This window comes from Procambarus clarkii, chromosome 10, assembly GCF_040958095.1.
Source record: "Procambarus clarkii isolate CNS0578487 chromosome 10, FALCON_Pclarkii_2.0, whole genome shotgun sequence".
NCBI classification, from domain to species: Eukaryota; Metazoa; Arthropoda; class Malacostraca; order Decapoda; family Cambaridae; genus Procambarus; species Procambarus clarkii.
In genome coordinates, this window is record NC_091159.1 from 46,785,008 (window position 1) to 46,806,602 (window position 21,595).

The 21,595-nt window shown below is 39.4% G+C and overlaps 1 protein-coding gene across 1 annotated transcript in view; it reads left to right on the forward strand.

The window, feature by feature from the left end:
* Positions 1-21,595, forward strand: part of LOC123774016 (cortactin-binding protein 2) — an 87,173-nt gene that overhangs the window by 49,402 nt on the left and 16,176 nt on the right. The window contains 5 exon segments of the mRNA XM_045768091.2: positions 939-1,050; positions 1,901-2,180; positions 2,182-2,268; positions 2,270-2,732; positions 17,640-18,327. Of these exon segments, the coding sequence (XP_045624047.2) occupies positions 939-1,050; positions 1,901-2,180; positions 2,182-2,268; positions 2,270-2,732; positions 17,640-18,327 (1,630 nt within the window).

The following is a 21,595-nucleotide window of genomic DNA, read 5'->3' on the forward strand; positions in this document are numbered from 1 at the left end:
ACTTTTAGGGATGTTTGGTCGAAATGGTAGATTGAATATGTGTAGCCTATGAATGCATTGTAGATTACCTGTACACTTTTTGTCCACAGATCTCTCTCCCAGTTTTGACTTTATTTCAATTTAAGATTTACTGCTGTTCCCTATAATTGACAGTATAATCACTTTTCTTGTGTCCTGTTAGGTACAGGGTAATATTGTCTCTTGCATTGTTGGCAGCTCACCCACTTTCCTTGTTTAAATACTTGTTTCAAGTAGGCAGGTTAGCTTTCACTATTACACTGCCACGTTTACCTGTGTTAATTACCTAGGCATATTACACAGGTAAATATTAGAATAGTAATTATCCATCAAAGACTTTTTGAACAAATTTTTTTCGCCCTTCTCTTGGAAGGTTGTTCCCTATGAAACCCTTCTCCATAGCTGTATCTTCCTTACCAGTATACACTTTGAACTTGATAAGCTCCCTGAGTGAGTGTTTTTTGAGGCAGGAACTGGTTGAAGACTAAACTGCCCTTGAACTTGAGCGTTACTTTGCCAAATTTATGGGAAGTGACCGCCATTCACAGTTCCTAGAGCAAGTACGAGCATGTACTATGCATTGGCAGATATAAATGCACCGGTATAATAGTAATGAGGCAGTGCTCTAGAGCTTGATCTCATTTCTAGTAAATGCAACTAGGTCAGCACAGTAAATATAAAACACAGGAATGTGCAGGAAGATGAGCATACAGTGGTGCTGTTTGTATGAAATGTCCACTAGGCAAGAATCTCCAGTGATATTGTTAACAGATTATTGATAGAAATTCTGTTTAATGTGAAAGAAATGGCTGAGTAAATATGGATTGTAAAGTGCAATGTTGAGGATTTGTGACTAGAAAGATGTGTGAATAGACACAGTTACTTATTAGTACAATCCTTGTTTTGTTTTTCATTTAAAGCTACTGGTATTGCTCGTGGGGTTCAGCCGGGTGTTGGAATACGGCCAGTCATGTACAGTGTGTCAACTTCTGAGGTCACAAGGACTGTAACGACAGCAGCTAAGAGCTATAGGTGAGTACTTTTGTAGAGTGGCAATAAAGTTTTGTGTATGTTTGTATAAATCGAGCCACGAATTTATTAGTATGTCATTGATCTCGGGAAAATGCTCCCGACACCGATGCATTGCAATAAATTCGGTGGTTTGTTAAATACAAACAGTCACTGAAATCCATGCCATGTGTTACATGCCGCTGGGCTGTATTGTAGACAGTGTTTGCATTGCACTCTGGTGCATTATTTCATTGTTAATGTTGCATTCTTTCTGATGTCACCTGCCTCTTAATGACTTTGGAATACTACCAAAGATGTCTGCTGCATGTTTATTGTGGTGCTTAGGGTGGCATTCTATAAGGTAGATATACTTTTGAAGTGTCGTAGAATTTTTTATCATATCGAGGTGCCACATTTCACTCGTGCTTATCTTAGCCACACCATACTTATTGTTATTTACTCTTGACAAGACTTGCGGCTGACTTAGGATGTGTGTTAGACCCATGTTGGTTGGTTGTATCACTTGAGCATTGACCAGAGTTGTGTCCCGGCAGCCAGCAGCAGACACAAGACTATAGCCACGGTATGTTGGCATTTTATATTCTATGTGGCTTCAGTCATGGAGAGTAACTCACCGATGTTTGCTCTTTATTAAGAGATCATTGTCCCAGCATTCTTTTTTATTTTTTATTTTGTCTTTATGAACATTTCTTCTCCTCTTTAAAATATTTTGCTCTGCTGTACAAAATTGATTTAGAAGTGAACATTTCATACCTTTTTTATCTTGTGATAAATAATATGTGCATCAACAGTGATTATAATTTATATTTCTTTTCTACGATATTATTCTTATAAATTGTTTTGATTTCAGCGTAAGTGAGAATGAGGGTGGCTGGACGGGCAGTGGTGAAGGTGAGGGCCCCTCCAGTTTACCTGGTGGAGTGTCAGGCACAGTAGAACGTGGAGTGGTAAGAGTCACAGGACCTGGGGATGTGCGAAGCCAGGCCCAGGTGGTGCAAGTGACTCCAAGGGTGAATGTTTCGGCCTCCCCTGGCACAAAAGTAATCACTACAACACATGGGGGAAAGGTGACCTTTCATGTAACCACAAATGCACCCACAACCACAGCTACTGCAGCTTCATCTGCATCCTAATGGTCAGCAACAGCAAGTCCTCCAACAAACTTCAACAATGATTAAGAAACCACCTCCCCCTGCTAGATCTACTCAGCCTGGGGGCACCCCCACCACCTGTTCCTTTAAACAAGCCAGCAGCAGCTCCTCCAGTGCCCCCTAATAAACCAGCAGTGCCACCTAAAAAAGATCTGGTGACTCGTGTGGGGGCAGGGGGTCAAGGCTTGTCAATAGAGCCTGGATCACCCATCAGTGTAGAGGTTAAACCACAAAAGGTGGGGCCACAGACGGTGAAATTTGGCATCACCATATCAAAGACGGCGGCTAGTGGAAGCCAGTCGGTAGGCTCGGGTGGAGGCAGTGGTCAAACAGTAGTTGGTGTGGGTCCAGGGGGCTCAGGTGGGGGATCTGAAACCCCAGTTGCCCCAGCAGTGGAAGGGGGAGCAGTGTCCCCCAGGAGAGACGCGGCGCAGGTTGGTGGAGGAAGTCCCCCGGTGCATGCCACTGCCTGTGTGGACTCCCTCTCTCCTGAACTAGAGCACTTCCACCAGTTACTCATTAGCATGGCAGGTAATGCAGCAGCACAGCCTCACAAAGCCACACTTCAGTTTTCAACTCCGGCTGATTTATATTATATTTTACTTTTTATGTCCAGGTTCTCATATTTTTTTTAACTTTTAAATTGCCAAATATGGGGTTGAAAACTGAATTTCTTCATGAAACAAGCTATTTTAAAGTTGTTATTAATGACAGACCATATTGCCTTCTGTTGATATATACATTTACTCTAGGTCTTTTCCAGCCTTTAAGGCTCATTACTCAGGTAAAGAGAACACTCTTGGCTTTGTGAATAAGCTTGGCATGTCAGTATTTTTTACATATTTGAGTATATATGTTGTGCATGACTAGGATGATCATTTTTTTTTTTAGTGCATTAGCTGAAAAGGTGCAATCAAGAGGTTTGAGCCAGATCAACATTTCAAAAAATATTCTGACGGTAAAGTTTAGAGGTTGGTAAAGTACATGGAGATATGGTTCAGTTCCCTTGATAGCATCAGAGGCTCAATTCTTAGTAGCCTTTTAGTGCTGCAGAACTTGAAAAATGTATGCTTTACTTTTAAATAACTTAAGAAATATTCAATTTAGCCGATAAAAAGTCAGATTACATCATTTATTAGTATGTAGCTTCCACACTGGCATCCTCTCAAGCTGTAAACATTGGTTTGGGGGTTTTAACACTGCATGGCTACCATGCAAGTGTCGTATAATAATCTGTCAGTTGTATTCGGACGTATAGAACAAATTTTGTGATAATATTGCTATGAACGTAACGTGGGAAGTCTAAATTATTAATTTAATTTACAGTAGGATAAGTTAACTACTGGTGATTGTATTTACTCTGGATCATGATTAGAGCTGCTGCCATTGTGTATCTTGCACCAGACTAGCTTTGAGCTAAATGTTTTTGATTTGTGGGTACTTCCATTCCTAGAAGTGAAGAAAATAATTGGGAAACATTGGAAATTTGGTAAGGTTATACTACTCATTTCATCAGCATTTCGACTATTATTGTACCTCCTAACTCAAGGACTTCCTTAAGCATATTCTGTCTCTAGTTGTCACAGCTGTTACTTAAAAATCAAGCCCGAATTCGAAAGAAATCCTGTTGGGTATTACACGTTAGCCTTTTAAGTTGACAGATTTGTGTGCCGTTTGCTGGTACATAGAGTAGTTCCTTAATTATTAGCTTCATACGTACTACTTTGCTTTAGTCCTTAAGCCTTAAGTATTATCAACCTTTTTTTATCTGGGTAAAAATATCTTCACGTTTAGATGGAATTTTTTTAGTTAAATAATGAAAACTAGTGTATAGATAATGTAGATTATTACGCATGCATCTTAAGTCAACGTGCACAAGTGAGTATTGTGAATTTTCTTATTGCATATCATACTTAAAGTGGCTTTGACAACAAGTAGAACAGTTGATTAAAGCTTTGCTACTTGTAAGACCCCGATACAAAATTTCTTCTTCGCAACAATGCTTATTATGCTTTACCAGACATTTAGTTAAAAAGTCTAGCACAGTCAAGTCTCTACAATTATAAATTATATTTTCCAAAATTAAATTGATTTATCTATTTGACCCTTTTGATTAAGTAATATAACTAAATATTCATAGATGAAAATTACAAACAAGCTTTGAGTGCATATAAAAAGCTCCTTTCTGAGCAGTACTGAGCAGTTTATGCTTACTGATCTCTGGTTAGGATCTGGTGCAGTCACAACAGGTTGATATGCCACACTGGTGAACCCTGAAAGCTGCCAAACTGTCCCTGCCAGATGATACAAATTCTTTGGGAAGACTGGAATATAGCCCAGAATGTAGACAGAAAAATCCAGTACATAACTCAAAAGTCGTTGAAGGCACAGCTTGGCATCCAAGAGGCTGCCAAACCATGTTCTAGCTAATTATTAAGCAACCTGTTAGATCACTACCCCCTAACTACTACCAACCAGGTGGCTGGACCACCAAAGTCTTCCAACTCTCACACCCACATTCCTCCTGAACCTCAAGCTAAGAAGAAACCCTACTTGGCACATGCAAGACTTGAGAAGGGAGCATTCAAGTTTAATGTTAAGAAAGGTGCTTTACATACACACTCAAATCTTGATTTGTAGGCTTCCCAGTATCCCATGTGGTGTTTACTTTTGTGCCAAGGGAGCTTGATACATTCATCCTTGGAGTCACTGGCCCCATTAGGTCTGGCTTTATAGAGAATGAGAGATGGAGTTTCTATTCAAAGATGGAGGCTACATGGTTGCGGCTAACCTCACCCAAATTGGCAGAGGGAATGGTCTGGGGTATGGGATTTACATAGGCTGGTCGAGATCGCCTGAATTCAGAATGGATCAGTATGTTAGTGCCACATTCAGTCTCCCACAAAAATGCTTAGCACTGCCAGACAGCTACACAGCAAAATATTTGTAAAACAAACATTTCACAAATTTGTTTCTAGTAGTAATATCACCATTATTTGGTGATCTTGGGAAAATTAATTGGAGATTTTCTGCTTTCAGTAATTTGCCCATACTCGCATAAAACAGACAATACTTTCACAGCATCTAAGGTTTTTTTCTGAAAGTTTACTCTTTACCAGAGTAAACGGTAACTATTCTTTTTTATTATTTTACACCGCTGAGCTCCTCTCATTGCTAAGTGCCCACACATTAGCGAATTGTCTTCCATGAGAGAGAGAGAGAGAGAGATAGAGAGGGGCAGAGACAGATACAGTAGATAGGCAGAAAGCTAGTTGGATATCTGGCTGCACAGACTGATGGATAGTAAGATCGGTAGATGGAAAGTGGATAGACACACACACAGACACAGACAGATAAATAGATATATTGATTGTAAGATGGATGGATAGAAGAATAGACTTATAAATGGGTGGATAGATGGAGAAAGATAAATAGATGGATGGATAGATAGACCAATAGATAGATGGACCAAAAGATGGATGGATAGGTCTAGCTATCTGTTTACAGGTGGGCCAGGTTTTGGCCTGTGGTAGTCTTACAATGACTTGCAGAGGCCTGGCATAGACTGTATATGGGTGGAGCTCTCCAGAGAGCCAGTACCAAAGACCCACTAAAAAGTCGAGGAAAAAGGTGTTTCGTAATGCTAAGTGTTGGCTTTTTTATTCCTGTCCATTGACTACCGTTTCTTGGATTTACAACACTTTCTCTGTGTTGCAAACTTTGATGGATTTACAAAACACTTTCAGATTGATTTACAAACACTTTCAATTTGTCCATCGGTAAGTTTTAATGTACAAAGTTGGGAGGAAGTAGACAGTTTTCCAGAATTTATAATGCCTTATTCCCGAGCATTTTGGATTTGAGAGACTTGACTGTAGTATGGTACAATTTGCCAGGAGACACATGTGTAGGTTATCTTTTGGAAAGTGTGTGTGTGTGTGTGTTCCTCTGTTCTTCCAGTCAAACACTTTATAAAGGCATGTTGTAGACATGTATAAAACCCACTGAAAATGTTCCCTGTTCTTTATAGAGTACTGTAGTTGGATTGTTACTCAATAGCTGCCTTTTGTGCTTGTGTGATCAGAAGTGACCTACTAACTCTAGCTGTCGGGCTCCGGCTGTAGTGTTAGTAGCCGTGTGTGTGGCAGTGTTGAGTATGCTCACACTAATTGTTTTGTCTAATCATGTATCTAATAATAAACATTTAGCAAGACAATAGAGGAGAAAATGATAGGAATTTGATTTTAGTTATACAAGTAGTAGCAGCCTTATAGTGAGTAGATAGAGATTTTATATTAGAAATACTAGTACAGTACTATAATGAATTCTTCATAATGCTGTACTGTAGTTTATTTGAAGTAAATGTTTTTGTTTTTATTGGTTTTCAAATATTTTTGGAGCATTTTGCTCATATTTATTATTCACCAGTGCCATTAAATATTGTGCAGGTAGTGTATAACATAATAGGACAGTGCATTACTTTGTTGAAATGGTCTGAATCGCACATTATTTTGATCCCTGACTTGTCATTGGCCTTAACAGTAAATATTAAAGCAAACATTTTGCGTATGTAATATGGAAAATGTTCTTCCAACCTGGGAAATTATTATTTCAAGTTGATCTGCGGACTCTTGTGTGGATAATTTGTAAAACCTATCCATCTTGTCATGTGACTGAGGTTTTTGAAATAAAAGTTAAATTTAATTTTGAATACTAAAAATACTTCACAAATATCTAAAATGATTTTGTAATAGCTGATCCCTATTACCGGCCAACAAAAATTTCCCATTACAGAAGATAATTAGAAAGTTGTTAGTTTCTTTAAATGTTAACCTTTGTAGTCATTTCTTGTAAATCTTGTAAAAGAATTTTCAAAGTATATGCATGAGTATGTGTTTTGAGGTCATTACATGACTAACCTTCCTCTAATTATTTGAACATGCAATTGTGTGACAGGGAAGAGCAGTTTAATATGATTATCCCAAACGTCTCGTGGTTCTTCTGGCGTTAAATTAAACTTAAATGAAACGGGTCAAAAGGTAATTCTGCCATTCAAGAACATAATCTAGATTTACCCAAAACATGTCACATTAATTCAAAATGTTAGTTTCATTACTTTGCAGTAATCCTAGTCACTTTCTGGAAGGAGCTACCTGAAGCTATCTTGCAGAGGTTGTTCCCACACTAACAGTCACACCAGTTATGGTGGTGTGTTTGGCCCACTGGGGACCACAGCCACACCCTGGCCCCCTTTCAGAGGCTCAGGGTGACAATCTGGCACCCCAGGGTGACAATCTGGCACCCCAGGGTGACAATCTGGCACCCCAGGGTGACAATCTGGCACCCCACTAGAAAAAGCCTTCAGAAACTTAGTGAGGCTTTACAGAAATGAAACCTTGAAACTGCCAAACAACTCTGTGAATGTTTCATACAGAACAAAGGATTTACTCAGACTAGCTTGAAACTCGTTTGTGCCATATATATATTTACTCATATGTGCTTGAAATAGTCTCATGAGTTACTGTATTACACTTTGGCAGGCTCCCACTATGTCTTATGTTGTAGGATAATGTCAAGAGTCAATGCCAAATAAAGGTCAGGGTTACCACATGCTTGATGATTTGTCTGCTATGAAGTAAAATGTCTGTACTGTGTAATACAATATTAAGGTTTCAATTGGTGCATAAAAAGAGACCATTGTTAAAGTTCCCATGACTGTTTCCTTTTTGCACCAAGTCTTACAGCATGTAGTACATACACAAGAAGCGTCTCAAAAGGTTTAATTGCATGACTACCAAGTAATTTCTAATTTCTGGAATGCTGTGCTAATTTCTGAAACATTGTTTGGATCCCTGTTTGTGCATGGTATAATATTATTACCCCTGTAAACCATCCATCAGGGTTGAAACAGGGCTTATCACCTTGTAATTGTTCTTAATTGCACATTGTCATGTGAATGTATTGTTTGCTAACATTGTATATAATGTAATATAGTATCAAAGGGTCTCGTGAGGGGAAAAATTTCCAGTTTAAGGGAAGCCAAAACTGTGAGTAATAAGATACTGAAATAAGAGCTTCATGAGAAATATATTTTGGATTAAATATCACATGAAGACAAGTGTGGCTCTGTGATTAGATGTTCATATAGAAATATTTTAAAAGGATTGTAATATAATGTTCTGCTTAACTAGGAAATAGTGCATGAAATCTGCATTTATTGGTATGACAGGTGATTATTGTGTGTAATATGAAGTTTGAATTTGAGAATTTTTAAACTTCTTGTGATTTAACAATTTTAATGGGAAGTAGACAAATAAGGCTGCTTGGGAATAGTGTGTTATTCTCAGAACCTTTTTCTGTCTTGTTGATTGATATGTTCATAAACATCATCATAATCTTCCCGACTGTATCTTGTCTTTTTAACTTCCGTTGTCTCTCTCAAAGCGTATTGAATTTCTCTATTTTAGATATTACTGTGGGGAAAATGTACACCGACTTTAATATACTGTATTAAAATTTTAATTACCACGTAGAACAGGTTTCTCCGCAGATCAACATTCTATCGAATACTTAAAATATAATTGGTGTATAACTGTGTTAGTGGTAAGAGACTGTGTGCTCTTAAGGGTTGCCTGTTCTCTTGACCTTCCTCCTACCACCATATCTGGCAGTGGAAAGTGGTGGTGGTGAGGGTATATATTGGCCGTACACGTTTAACTCGCGCTCACTTAATGGAACACCGTCCGGCTCTTTATTCTCCAAACTGCAGTGCCATGCATCTCCTTATCCAATGTCCTGATTTTCAGGATGTTCGTGTCCTGCTTCCTAACTGTCCCTCGTGGTCACTTGGCCCTCGACAGAATCCTTGGTGAATCGGATACATTTAATATTGCGCACCTCGTGCACTTTTGTTTTCGTATTGGCATCCTTCGTGATATTTAGCTCCTTTTAAAACCTGTGACTATGATGGTGCTACATAGTCTCCCCGGCTTGGTGCCTTCTTTTAATACTTGTGCTTTGGACACATTATCAATATGTACTTCTACTGTTATGTACATATTCTACACAGCATTCCTGAATAAGATACAGTATAAACAAAAACAAATATGTATGACTTATTTCATGAAAGTAGCTTTAGGATGTTGAGGGTGGTGATTGTAATTTCATCTCGAAGTAATTTGGTAAACATTTCAAACGTAAGGCAAGTTGTATCCTTGTGGGTTTAAAGAGTGTAATCTGGAGTTGGTCGAGAGAAGAGTGCGAGATTTTGCTAAACTTTTTTCTTAATGTAGTGAGTAATATCAGGTGGGGGGAAAAAACACATTTACAGGGTCAGTTTTAATGTACAATTGGTTCTGTAAAGTATTTGGGTGCTCAAACTAAATTCAGTGTTGCCTGGAAGTAAATCCTTTAGTAAATATGAGTTGATATAGTTGCAAATTAAAACAAAATTATTTTATAATCTGTTCTGAAATGTAAAACTGCACTTGATAAAAACCTTCCCCTTAAACAACAACAGTAATGACTGCTGGATCCTACCCCGTACAGTGGCTTGAGTTTTGCTATTGTTAAACTGCCCTGGTTTATTTTGTATTATTCCAGATATAATGTTAAATTTTTAATGTACAATTCTCAAAAGTATATTTTTCTGCATAGATCTGCATGCATGTCTGCACATAATAGCTTCATTATACTATACAAAGCTTCACTTGCGTGAGGCAGTGATACATTCAACCAATAAATAAAGTACTGTAGCTTTATTTGCATGGAAGAGTGGCTGCATTTTCATTGTTGTTTGCAGATTAATTATATTTGTTTGAGTTTTATTAGTGTTCTTTTAAATTCTTTGCGAGAGAAGTTAAGAATGTTGAAATTGCTGAAAGGTCGAGATTTTTAGACAAGTTTCGTGTAATGTTTCTAAACATTGTAAAAGCTTTGTGCATCTTCTCTCTTACTTCAGTATGGCAGTAAAACACTTGCAACCAAGATGTGTGTTGGGAAAGCTTAGTAGTTTCTTAGCACTATGGGCCAATATCAAGCCTTGTTCTATTATCAATACTTTCAAGCTGTTAAACAAGAATTTTAGATAGACATGTGAAGCAACTCTTTAGGTGTGTGTTTACTAGCAAACAGTCATGCTTGTTCAAAGTGCAGTAGCATATGTACTGATTTTATTGATTTGTATGTATATATTATTCATAACTTCACCTGCAAGAGCAGAAGGAGCAAAAGGGGATGTCATAAATAGGCCTATATTGTCCATGTTTGTGTTTTTACTGATCATGCAGTGCAAGGTAGTACAGTAAATAATAATTCATCACAAACTGTTTACTCTAAACTGTACTATATTACTTTTATTAGACTGTTCCAAAATACTAATGCAATTTTTGAGGAAAAAGAAAGAGGGTGTGTGTATAATTACCTAAGCGTAATTACCTAAGTGTAGTTACAGGATGAAAGCTACGCTCGTGGTGTCCCGTCTTCCCAGCACTCTTTGTCATATAACGCTTTGAAACTACTGACGGTCTTGGCCTCCACCACCTTCTCACCAAACTTGTTCCAACCGTCTACCACTCTGTTTGCGAAGTGACTTTTCTTATATTTCTTCGGCATCTGTGTTTAGCTATTTTAAATCTATGACCTCTTGTTCTTAAAGTTCCAGGTCTCGGGAAATCTTCCCTATCGATTTTATCAATTCCTGTTACTATTTTGTATGTAGTGATCATATCACCTCTTTTTCTTCTGTCTTCTAGCTTTGGCATATTTAATGCCTCTAACCTCTCGTCGTAGCTCTTGCCCTTCAGTTCTGGGAGCCACTTAGTAGCATGTCTTTGCACCTTTTCCAGTTTGTTGATGTGCTTCTTAAGATATGGGCCCCACACAACTGCTGCATATTCTAGCTTTGGCCTAACAAAAGTCGTGAACAATTTCTTTAGTATATCGCCATCCACGTATTTAAAAGCAATTTTGAAGTTAGAAAGCGTGGCATAGGCTCCTCGCACAATATTCTTTATGTGGTCCTCAGGTGATAATTTTCTATCTAGAACCACCCCTAGATCTCTCTCTTTATCAGAATTCTTTAAAGATTTCTCACATAATATATAGGTTGTGTGAGGTCTATGTTCTCCTATTCCATATTCCATAATGTGGCATTTATTAACATTAAATTCCATTTGCCAAGTGGTGCTCCATATACTTATTTTGTCCAGGTCATCTTGAAGGGTATGACAATCATCTAAGTTTCTTATCCTTCCTATTATCTTAGCATCATCATCAAACATGTTCATATAATTCTGTATACCAACTGGTAGATCATTTATGTAGACAATAAACATCACTGGTGCAAGAACTGAACCCTGTGGTACTCCACTTGTGACATTTCTCCAGTCCGATACATTGCCTCTGATCACTGCTCTCATTTTTCTATCAGTCAGAAAATTTTTCATCCATGTTAAAAGCTTACCTGTCACCCCTCCAATATTTTCCAGTTTCCAGAACACCCTCTTATGTGGAACTCTGTCGAAAGCCTTTTTTAATTCCAGATAGATGCAGTCAACCCAACCATCTCTTTCCTGTAATATCTCTGTTGCTCATTTATAGAAACTGAGTAAATTCAATACACAGGATCTTCCAGATCGAAAACCATACTGTCTGTCTGATATTATATCATTTCTCTCCAGGTGTTCTACCCATTTAGTTTTAATTATTTTTTCCAATATTTTTACTATTACGCTTGTCAATGATACTGGTCTATAATTAAGGGGGTCTTCCCTGCTTCCACTTTTGTAGATTGGAACTATGTTAGCCTTTTTCCACACACACTTTGGAACTTTTCGTTTAATGTTTCACACATTTCCTTTTCATTTTCCGTGAATTTATTCCCCATTTTCAACCTCTGAATATTATCCTTTATCTGCAATTTGTTGTTTATGAATTTATAGAATAGACTATATGCATTTATGATCATTAGTTTATCATCCTCATGGCAGATCTCTAGTGCTATTATGTCAACTTGTGGATTGGCAGTCATTATTTCGTTCACCTTGAGGTGTTCTTTCACCAGCACAGCAACGCCACCGCCTTTCCTAATTTTTCTGTTCCGTCTCCAAATTGAGTAGCCCCTTGGGAATATAACCTCATTTAAAATAACATCTTCAAGTTTTGTCTCTGTGAGTGCAACAATGTCTAGTGTCTGCAGCTGTATTACATCACTTAACTCCAGTATCATCGATCTTACTCCATCTACGTTGGTGTACGCACTCTTCAGGAACTTGTTCCCCCCTCTTCTTATTTTTCACTCCCCCCCTCTCTAATGATTTTGTTGGTTTGCCTTTATGTACCACTTTACTGGTCTGCCTACCCCTATCACTTTGTAGAAAAAAGAATTGATTTCTTCATTCCTGCTCTCATTTAAACGTTTTGCCTCGGCGAGGTTCAGCTTTAGCTTCTCCCTATCTTCACAAACGGTCTCTTGGAACGGATTAAATTCGTAAGCTGAGGTACCACTGTATAAAGAAGAGAGAGGTGTTCCACTGCCACAATGTTTAAGAGTAATAGGAAGCTTTTATATAATGAGAACTCATTATATTGTACATGTGAATATTAATGGTTTTTAGTTACAGCTTGTTTTAGGCCCTGTGCGTCTGTTTAACACTATAGGACATTAGATTGAATTGTCTATCACAGAACAAACATGGTTCTTGCCACCATTCTGGGGGTTATATATAGATCTTGCTGGTAGTGTGGCCTACCTGCTAAGATGAGTAAAGATCTGTTACATAAAAGAACAGTGCCGTATAAAAATGCTCGGAACAGGACTAGTTTGGATTTAATTTTTGAACTTGTGAATCTGAAGGTCTTGAGTTATTTTTTCCTGTTACTAATTAGGTAAAGTTATTGAACGTGAATCACTTATTTGCTTAATTACATTGTTTTCATTGAGGATCTTTAATGTATTTTTATTAATAAATTTATATTACTGGTAATTCAGTACTGTATAGTATAGCATGTCTATGCTTTAGAGATTTTTACAAAATAGGAAGAATATAAAAAATGTTTTTCTTCAAATGTCAGGCTTAAATGTTATGCTTTACATTTCATATGCATTTTGTTGATGAAATTGTGGAATGGGCTTAAAGCTGGGTACAACTTGCAGGTGTTGAGTGCCCTTCCTTCTTGGCGCCTGCTTAGATAATGTGTGCCGCTTCCCTCCCGGCAGCCTCAGTGCACAGCAGCTCAGGCAGGACCTTGTGTGTGCCCAGTTGTGGGGGTTGACTTTTAATAGCATTGTTGTGTGAATATAGGTTCTGAGGAGATAGTCTAAAGCAGATAAAGACGGATTTTCTTTTAAGTACTTGAATTAAAAGGTTATTTGTTTCACAAATGATTCAATTAAAGTAATTCTGCTTCTATTAGAAAAGTGTATTTTATATAGTTATAATTGTTTGGGATACTTATAAATTTCAAGTTGGTGAACTACACGTGCACATATATATGCTGCTGGCAAAACATTGTGCTTTATACAACATTTGCAACTCAGGATCTATACTGTATACAGAACGTATTTTGCAAAATGTGTGTTAAATCTTGTGTTGATTACTGAGGATGCTTTGATCAGTTTTAATCCTAACTTTGAGTGCTTTGACTTGAATAACATGGTCTTGTCTTTTATTAATCTTATATGCATAGTAATACTTCAAATTAGAGCTTGTAAAGTTACTCTTAACAACAGCTTACCTTAGTGTCTCTCCTGTGTAAGTTAAGTACTGTATAGTCTTAAGATTTGTTTTTACCTCTTTCAGCTTGAACTTAAATAGCTTTGCAATACAGTAAATGTTATTTACATATATAGTACCAGGTGTGTGTCTGAAATTCACTCTTATCACAGAGTAAGAAATTGCTTTGCATTGGACTTGATATTTAATTATCGTGTAGTTGTTTTATAATTGTTGCACATTGTGGCCATTTGACCATATATGTGATATCTCCCGTCCCAGGGAACTCCTCCCCAATCTTCAGACGATTGGTTGCTTTACCATTACACTACTCCCATATATGCCGACTCAGTTCCTAGTATTACTTTATGCGCAAGTCCGGGTCCGTCTAATTACTCAAAGCTACCCAAACTTTCTCAAAACTACACAAAGCTTCCTAGCATTACATTAGTAATGAATGAATATGATATATTTATTCATTATAATGTTGGTGCTGAATGTAGAACATGAAAAACATATTTCTACTCTGAAAAAGTATAATTTTATAACGAAATTAGACGAAAATAAGAAGCGGGTGACGCCAGAGCAAATCAACGGTCCAAATGACAATGTTTGCTGGCACACGAGCCTCCTGTACCCAACCCAACCCAACCCAACCCAACCCAACCTAACCAACCTACCTAAGCAATCTAACCTAACCAACCTACCAAACCAACCTAACCTACCCTGTCTTATCCTATCCAATCCAAACATAGTTTAATATAACCTGTAGGCAACAATATATCTTGAATAATGTGTTCATCTTGGATAAGTCGCTCTACAACGTTGTCGCTTGGATCAGCGACTTCCTATGGCCTCTCATGCCACGTAGTTTCATCAAATTTCGTTATAAATTTATATTATTTCAGAGTAAAAATATGTTTTTCCTTATTCTACATTCAACACCAACAATATAGTGAGTAAATATATCATATTTCTTGATAACTTATGTAATGCTAGGAAGCTTTGGGTAGCTTTTAAGTAAATTTGGGTAGTGTTGGGTATTAGACAGATCGACAAGTCCCTATCTCGCCCCCAACCTCACCCCGACCTCACCACACCTCACCCCCCCCCTTCACTTGACCTCACTGCACCCTGGAGCCTTCCCCCCCAACCTCACCCACCCCCCCTTCCCCCAACCTCACCTCACCCCCATTCCCCCCAAACTCACCTCACCCCCCCTTCCCCCAACCTTACTCCCCTTCCACGAACCTCCTTGAGGTTACCTTGAGGTTACCTTGAGGTGCTTCTGGGGCTTAGTGTCCCCGTGGCCCGGTCATCGACCAGGCCTCCTGGTTGCTGAACTGATCAACCAGGTTGTTCGATGCGGCTGCTCGCAGCCTGACGTATGAATCACAGCCTGGTTGATCAGGTATCCTTTGGAGGTGTTTGTCAAGTTCTCTCTTGAACACTGTGAGGGGTCTGCCAGTTATGCCCCTTATGTGTAGTGGAAGCCTGTTGAACAGTCTCGGGCCTCAGATGTTGATAGAGATCTCTCTCTGAGTACCTGTTGCACCTCTGCTTTTTAACGGGGGTATTTTGCATATCCTGCCATGCCTTCTGGTCTCATGTAATTACCCAAGTGTAATTACCTAAGTGTAGTTACAGTATGAGAGCTACGCTCGTGGTGTCCTGTCTCCCCAGCACTCTGTCATATAATGCTTTAAAATTACTGATGGTTTTGGCCTCCACCACCTTCACACTTGTTCCAACCGTCTACCACTCTGTTTACAAAAGTGAATTTTCGTATATTTCTCCGGCAGCTTTGTTTCGTTAGTTTAAATCTATGACCTCTTGTTCTTGAAGTTCTGGGTCTCAGGAATTCTTCCCTATCAATTTTATCGATTCCTGTTACTATTTTGAACATAGTGATCATATCGCCTCTTTGATCACTACATTCCAACAACCTACATATTACAACAATCACTACGTTCCAACAATCTCTATGTATTACAACACAAATGACTGGATCACAAATCCAGTCATTTGTGTTGTGGATACCGACTCTAAATGTCAGGGAGACAATAGGCTTTTCAAGTAGCATATTAGGTATGAATTATTAACAATGATATACTGTATTAAATTATTTTTTATTTTTTGTTTGCATGTCAATGGAAAACTTCTAGAAGACATTATTCAGCAGATACCGTGTAAGAGAGAAGTGTTGTAAATGTAGTGTATGGCAGGATAGTGATTGCAAAAAATACAGAAAAATAATGGAAGTTGGTTAAGTGATGCACAAGGTAATTTTCATTGGTAATGAGGTTGTGTGGACCAGGTACACCTCTGTTATACATTACAACACCTATTGGAGATAGCAGGTGAGAAAGCTTATAAGGTATAAATGGCCTTTATGACATGGAAAGAGCACATGATATTAAATGTGGAGGGGACCGGAGAGTGAAAAGCATATACGTAGTTCGTGGAATATAATATCAAGAAAGTAATATCATATTCAGAGTTAAATGGCAAGCTTTTCTCTGAATGCTCTGTGTTCCCTTCTGTGAGGCTGTGGGTCCCTACAATGGCACCAGAGGTGGTAGTACCCCCTTTATATATCATATCGTAAAAATATTAGGAAGGATTGAGTGATTAGAGAATGTTGAGATGATTATCATGCTGGATGGCGAAGGGAGTGTATTTGACTGAATTAAAGGCTATGGGGGGGGGGGGGAGGGGGGTGAGGATGGACAGGTGTAAGTAGTAGTAGTAGTAGCAAGAAGAGAGAGTAAGTAGTAGTAGTCTTTTTAGGGTTGCAAGTGTCATTTTTACTCAGCGTCACCCCTTTCTCTTATTGTATCTGAACCATTGGAAGTGTGCTTGAGGAAGTGGGGATGGATTTAGAACGACACTATGGTTGGCTAAGGTGGTTGTTATTTTGAATTTTTATGTCATTTCTATATTGGTCTCATCATCTCTGATGTAATTCCTTCCTTCCTCATGAAAGTGACAAATGGATTTAGAATTATGATTATTAAAGGACAAATAAGATAAGAACTTGGAGTTTGTGATTGAAAGGGATCTTTGAGAAAAGTTAAAGATGACTTGGAAACTGAAAATGGACAAGTTACTTTTAAAGGATAGAATTACTGTATTTGTATTCAAGTTTAGCTTTAGGGCTCTTGTTTATATGTCAGTGATGAATGGAACATAGTGTTAACTTCAAAATATTAAACAGCAGATATATTTAGTTATAATATTCAGTGACAGGATGAAGTGAAAATTGTGTTGTAACAAGGAATTCGGGGAGTGGTTTAAATAAGGAAGAAAACTGTGCTATTAAAGATATGTTATCTGATCATTTTAATTATGAGAGAGGTCTAATGGTATCTAGTGTTGCTCATTCTTGGCATATTAATACAATTTTGTTGCAGTGAATCTGTACATTATTATTTCAAATAATTATTTAGAGGTATTTAAAGATATTTTTTTATATTTGAATGCATGTATGTGTGTGTACATATATAATTTATATATAAATTATATTTATATATAAATTATATACTGTATAATTGTTAAAAGTTTGTTGACCTCCACTTTATAGGGGTCACCTAACTTCACTTTGTTGTACTAAATATTTACAGTATTTTCAAGTTCTTTTAAGGTTATTTGTTGTGGGTGAATTTGGGATTATATGGTGAAGACAATCTCTAACCTGTTAATAAATTGGTTGTGTGTGTTTCAGGTTCCTCAAACGTAGCAGTACCAACGTCACCTAACCTAGCTCCTAACTTCTCTAATGCCCCAAATACACAAGTTGTTTGTTCATCTCCATCCCCAATTTCCTCCTCATGTTTGTCTTCTCTTTCTTCAACTGAACCTTCATCACCATTGCTCCCTCCTCTTTCTCCTCCCTTTCATTCTACAAAAACAAGTACAGACAGTGGAGGACTTGGATCATCATCATCTCCTCTAGCTCCAAATTCACTTGCTTTCAGCTTTGTAACGAGCACCTCCTCTGTATCAGCAGCAACTGTTTCATCACTGTCAGCTTCATCACACACTCCTTCAGCTGCAACCTCACATTCGCTGCTCCCACCCCCATTGCCGTCATCACCGCCACCACCATTGCTGTCCCCAGTCTCGACTGTTTCAATGCCTTCAATGGACTCGACTCCTTTACCCAGTAAAGCTCCAAGTTTAACCTCTTCAAAACCCTCCCTGGCTTCAATAAATTTTCATTATTGCTCGCCACCACCTACTTCCCCGTCTGGTCCGCCACCACCTTTACCTCTTAGTGATCCTCCCATTCTGCTCACCCCAATGGATGGTGAGGAACTGGAGCCTCCTCACTCCCCTCTGGATGTGTCGACACCTCTGACTGTGGATGGGATGACTGCATTACATCTCGCAGCACAGGGAAACAACTGGCAGTAAGTTGGAAGTGTTGCTCAATACAGTATCTGCTAATTATATTAATGTTCCATTCCAACGTGTTCCATTCAAGTAATAATCTGTATTTTTAAGAGAATGAAGTACAGTAGATCTATATAATGTTCATTGCAGTATTTGTAAATTTTGGCTGCTATAGTTTGAATAAAGTAATATCCTTTTAGTATGCATTGCAGGAAGTTTAAAAAAAACTATTTTTTTTTTTAGTAATACACAACAATACAGCTAGATTTATGTACTGTTTTTATTCTTTAAATTGTAATGTATACATTTTTTACAAGAGATCAAATGTCAGTAATATGAGAAACCTCAAAACAACTATGGATACGGATTAAATAAATGCCAAAATGCAAATTATCGTAATTTGTTACTGCAAGTACATTGTGTCATACTGTCATCTACAGGTTTCTTGTTTTTAGTAGGGCTCAGCAGCTGGCCCTTCTGCCTTAGGGGAAGAGGGCGTTTAACTTTGGGTGCTGATTAAGGATGTCGTCTTTTTTTTTTTTTTTCGTTCAACTCTGTTAGCTTGATTACCTTCCCATTTTCAGCTTGGGCTTGGGAAATGCTGCCTCACTTTAGCCTATGTCACACATCCTCTGGTTGTCTCTGGATGCATTAAACTTTTCTTTGCAATTCTGTTGACTGCTCTGGATTTATATGCGAGCAACCCTAGCTATCCAGCATCTCCTTTAGAGGTTTCCTCGGTGTTTCTGGTTTCATGCTTCTGGCAGCCTTCAGCACTGTCTTGAGTTTAATCCAGATACTTTGGTGTCATCTGGAGCTCTTGTCTCCACCCATCATCACATAGGGTAGTATTGTTGGTCTCTGGTGGGGGTTACAATTCTACTGCATCATCCATTTAACAGTGGTATTAAATATATTGAAATGTATTACTATCTGTAAGGGCTTGGCCAGCCATTTGGAGTCGCTCAGGGTGCTGATGAATTGTCTTGGCTTGCAGTTGATGGGGGGGTGGTGGGGAGGCTTTATCTAATTCCTCTTGTTGTGAGATTGAACTTTTTAACTGCAGCTTCTGGCTTCTCAGACTTTGGTCCTAACAGCTGTCCACATTTGCAGGGTTTCAGATGTGTTTACTGCTGGTCTCTTGCTTTAGTCTAATTGAAAGATATGGAAGATAGATGCTTTCCTTTTCTGGATGTTGATCATGCAGGTCGGGGACCTACATGATCCTATTTACTGCTAGGTAAATCCCATCCCATCGTATTTACTGCTAGGTAATGGGCATCAGGGACAAACTGCTCATTTGTTACTGCCATCACCGGGGATCGAACCCAAACCTAGGATTACGAGTCAAGAGCACTGTCAACTCAGCTATCAGGCCCCTGTGCGTCGTCTGCATTGTTGAAGCTGTTCGCTTCGATCCTGTGGGATACGGTTTCGCTGTTTTTTGCTTCCCGTCTCGCATGTCGGCAGGCAGTTGCTTCTTCTTTGGAATCCGCTTGGGCCTTGCCTGTTAGGTTGTCTTCCCCCTTTTGTCTATTGCTGTTTGCAGAGTCTGCAGTTGTGCAGTACAATATCTGTAGGCAGTTTTGTCTACTTGTCGTCCTAAGTCAGACTTGTTGGTTTTCCAAGGGGCTCGTGGTGGGGCCTTCCCAGAGGGGTCGTACCAGGGCCCAGGGTTCCTCCCGTCTTGGTAGGCCAGTGGCGCCAGATTCGGTGGTGGCGCAGTCTTCGGAACCGTCTGTTTCTAATCGACGCTGTGATTGATCTGTGCGCCGCCTTGGTTCTCGTAAGAGGTGTCGACCCTTTCGCAGTTCGTCCCATTGATGAAGCGATGGAGGGGGGGGGGGACTCGCCCTGTTTGCTCATGTTTGGACCCACGATTTGTGGGCCTTTCAGGTAGCTTTATGCGGCCTGCAGTGGCGTTGGGTGGCCCCTCCTTTTGGGGGATCAGGATTGGTGGGGCAGGCCTCTTCTCCTGTGCTCTGTCGGGCCATCTTGGAGTGGGTTCACTTGGGTGTGGTTGAAATGACCTCGTTCCTTAAGTGGGTTTCCTGCCTGTTTCTGGTTCTGAAATGGGACTGCGCGGACCTCAGGTTCATTCTGGTCTTGTCTAGTCTGAACCCATGGGTTTATTGCCCTTCCTTTCGGATGACTATTCTGTCCCAGGTCTGTCTACTGTTGGAGCCGGGCGATTGGATGGTGTCCCTAGACCTCAAGGACGCGTATTGGCATGCCTCGATTCATCCAGGGTTCAGGGACTGACTCGGTTTTGTTGTGGGGCGTCAGGGTTACAGCTTTTGTTGCCTTCCATTCGGCTCAAGTCTGGCACCTTGCGTTTTCACACGCCTTACTCAGGTCGTGGTGGCCCGTCTGCGTCTTTTTGGTGTTCGGGTTCTGGCCTACCTCGACGACTGACTGGTGTGGGCTCCCAGCCAGTCTGCGTGTATGCTTGCCAGGAATTTAGTTCTTTCCTAGCTCGCCAGGTACGGGTTCGTGGTGAACTGGCGGATTGTCTCAAAGCTCTTCAAATGTACTCACTAGAATGGAGACGAGAGAGAGATGTCAAATAATATACACGTGGAAAATATTGGAGGGCCAGGTCCCAATTCTACACAGCAAAATAACAACTTATTGGAGTGAACAATATGGAGGAAAATGCAGAATAGAACCAGTGAAGAGCAAGGTCACCATAAACACAGAGAAAATCAGAGAACTTTGCTCTTGAAAGGTAAAGAACACAAAAGAGTGTGAGTGTTTGGTCGTAAAATATGTATATTTTCTATAACCAACAACCCGTGTAAATTAAAATATTCTTCCTCTGGAATTTGCAAATTCCCCCCCCCCCCCCCCTCCCTCCCATTCTCCTCTTCTCCCCAGTTGATAGGTTAGCACCACCTCCACTGTTTACTCATTACAGTGCCCTGTAATCATTCAGTCCCCAGTACTCATTACACCACTTTTCTGAGGGGAGTCCCGTTGGCTCCCTGGAGCTATCGGACTGATATTAGCTATAATAGTCGAGGGATTCAGTCATATGGAATTCTATGCCTACCGGGAACCACGAGCCAGAACTTGTTTCCCTCAGAGGCGAAGGAAGCACTGGCCTATGAAAACTCCACTCTTTGAGAGTATATTTGTTTGCCATTGACCGGGGTTAGGCACCCAGAAAGGTAGGCACCTCAAAACAGACCCCCAGCTGGTAGAAAAGTGCAACCCAAGACCGAACAGAGCCCAAGAACTCCCCCCAAGAAAAACAAGGCAACAAGCAAATCGTTATCAACTCGA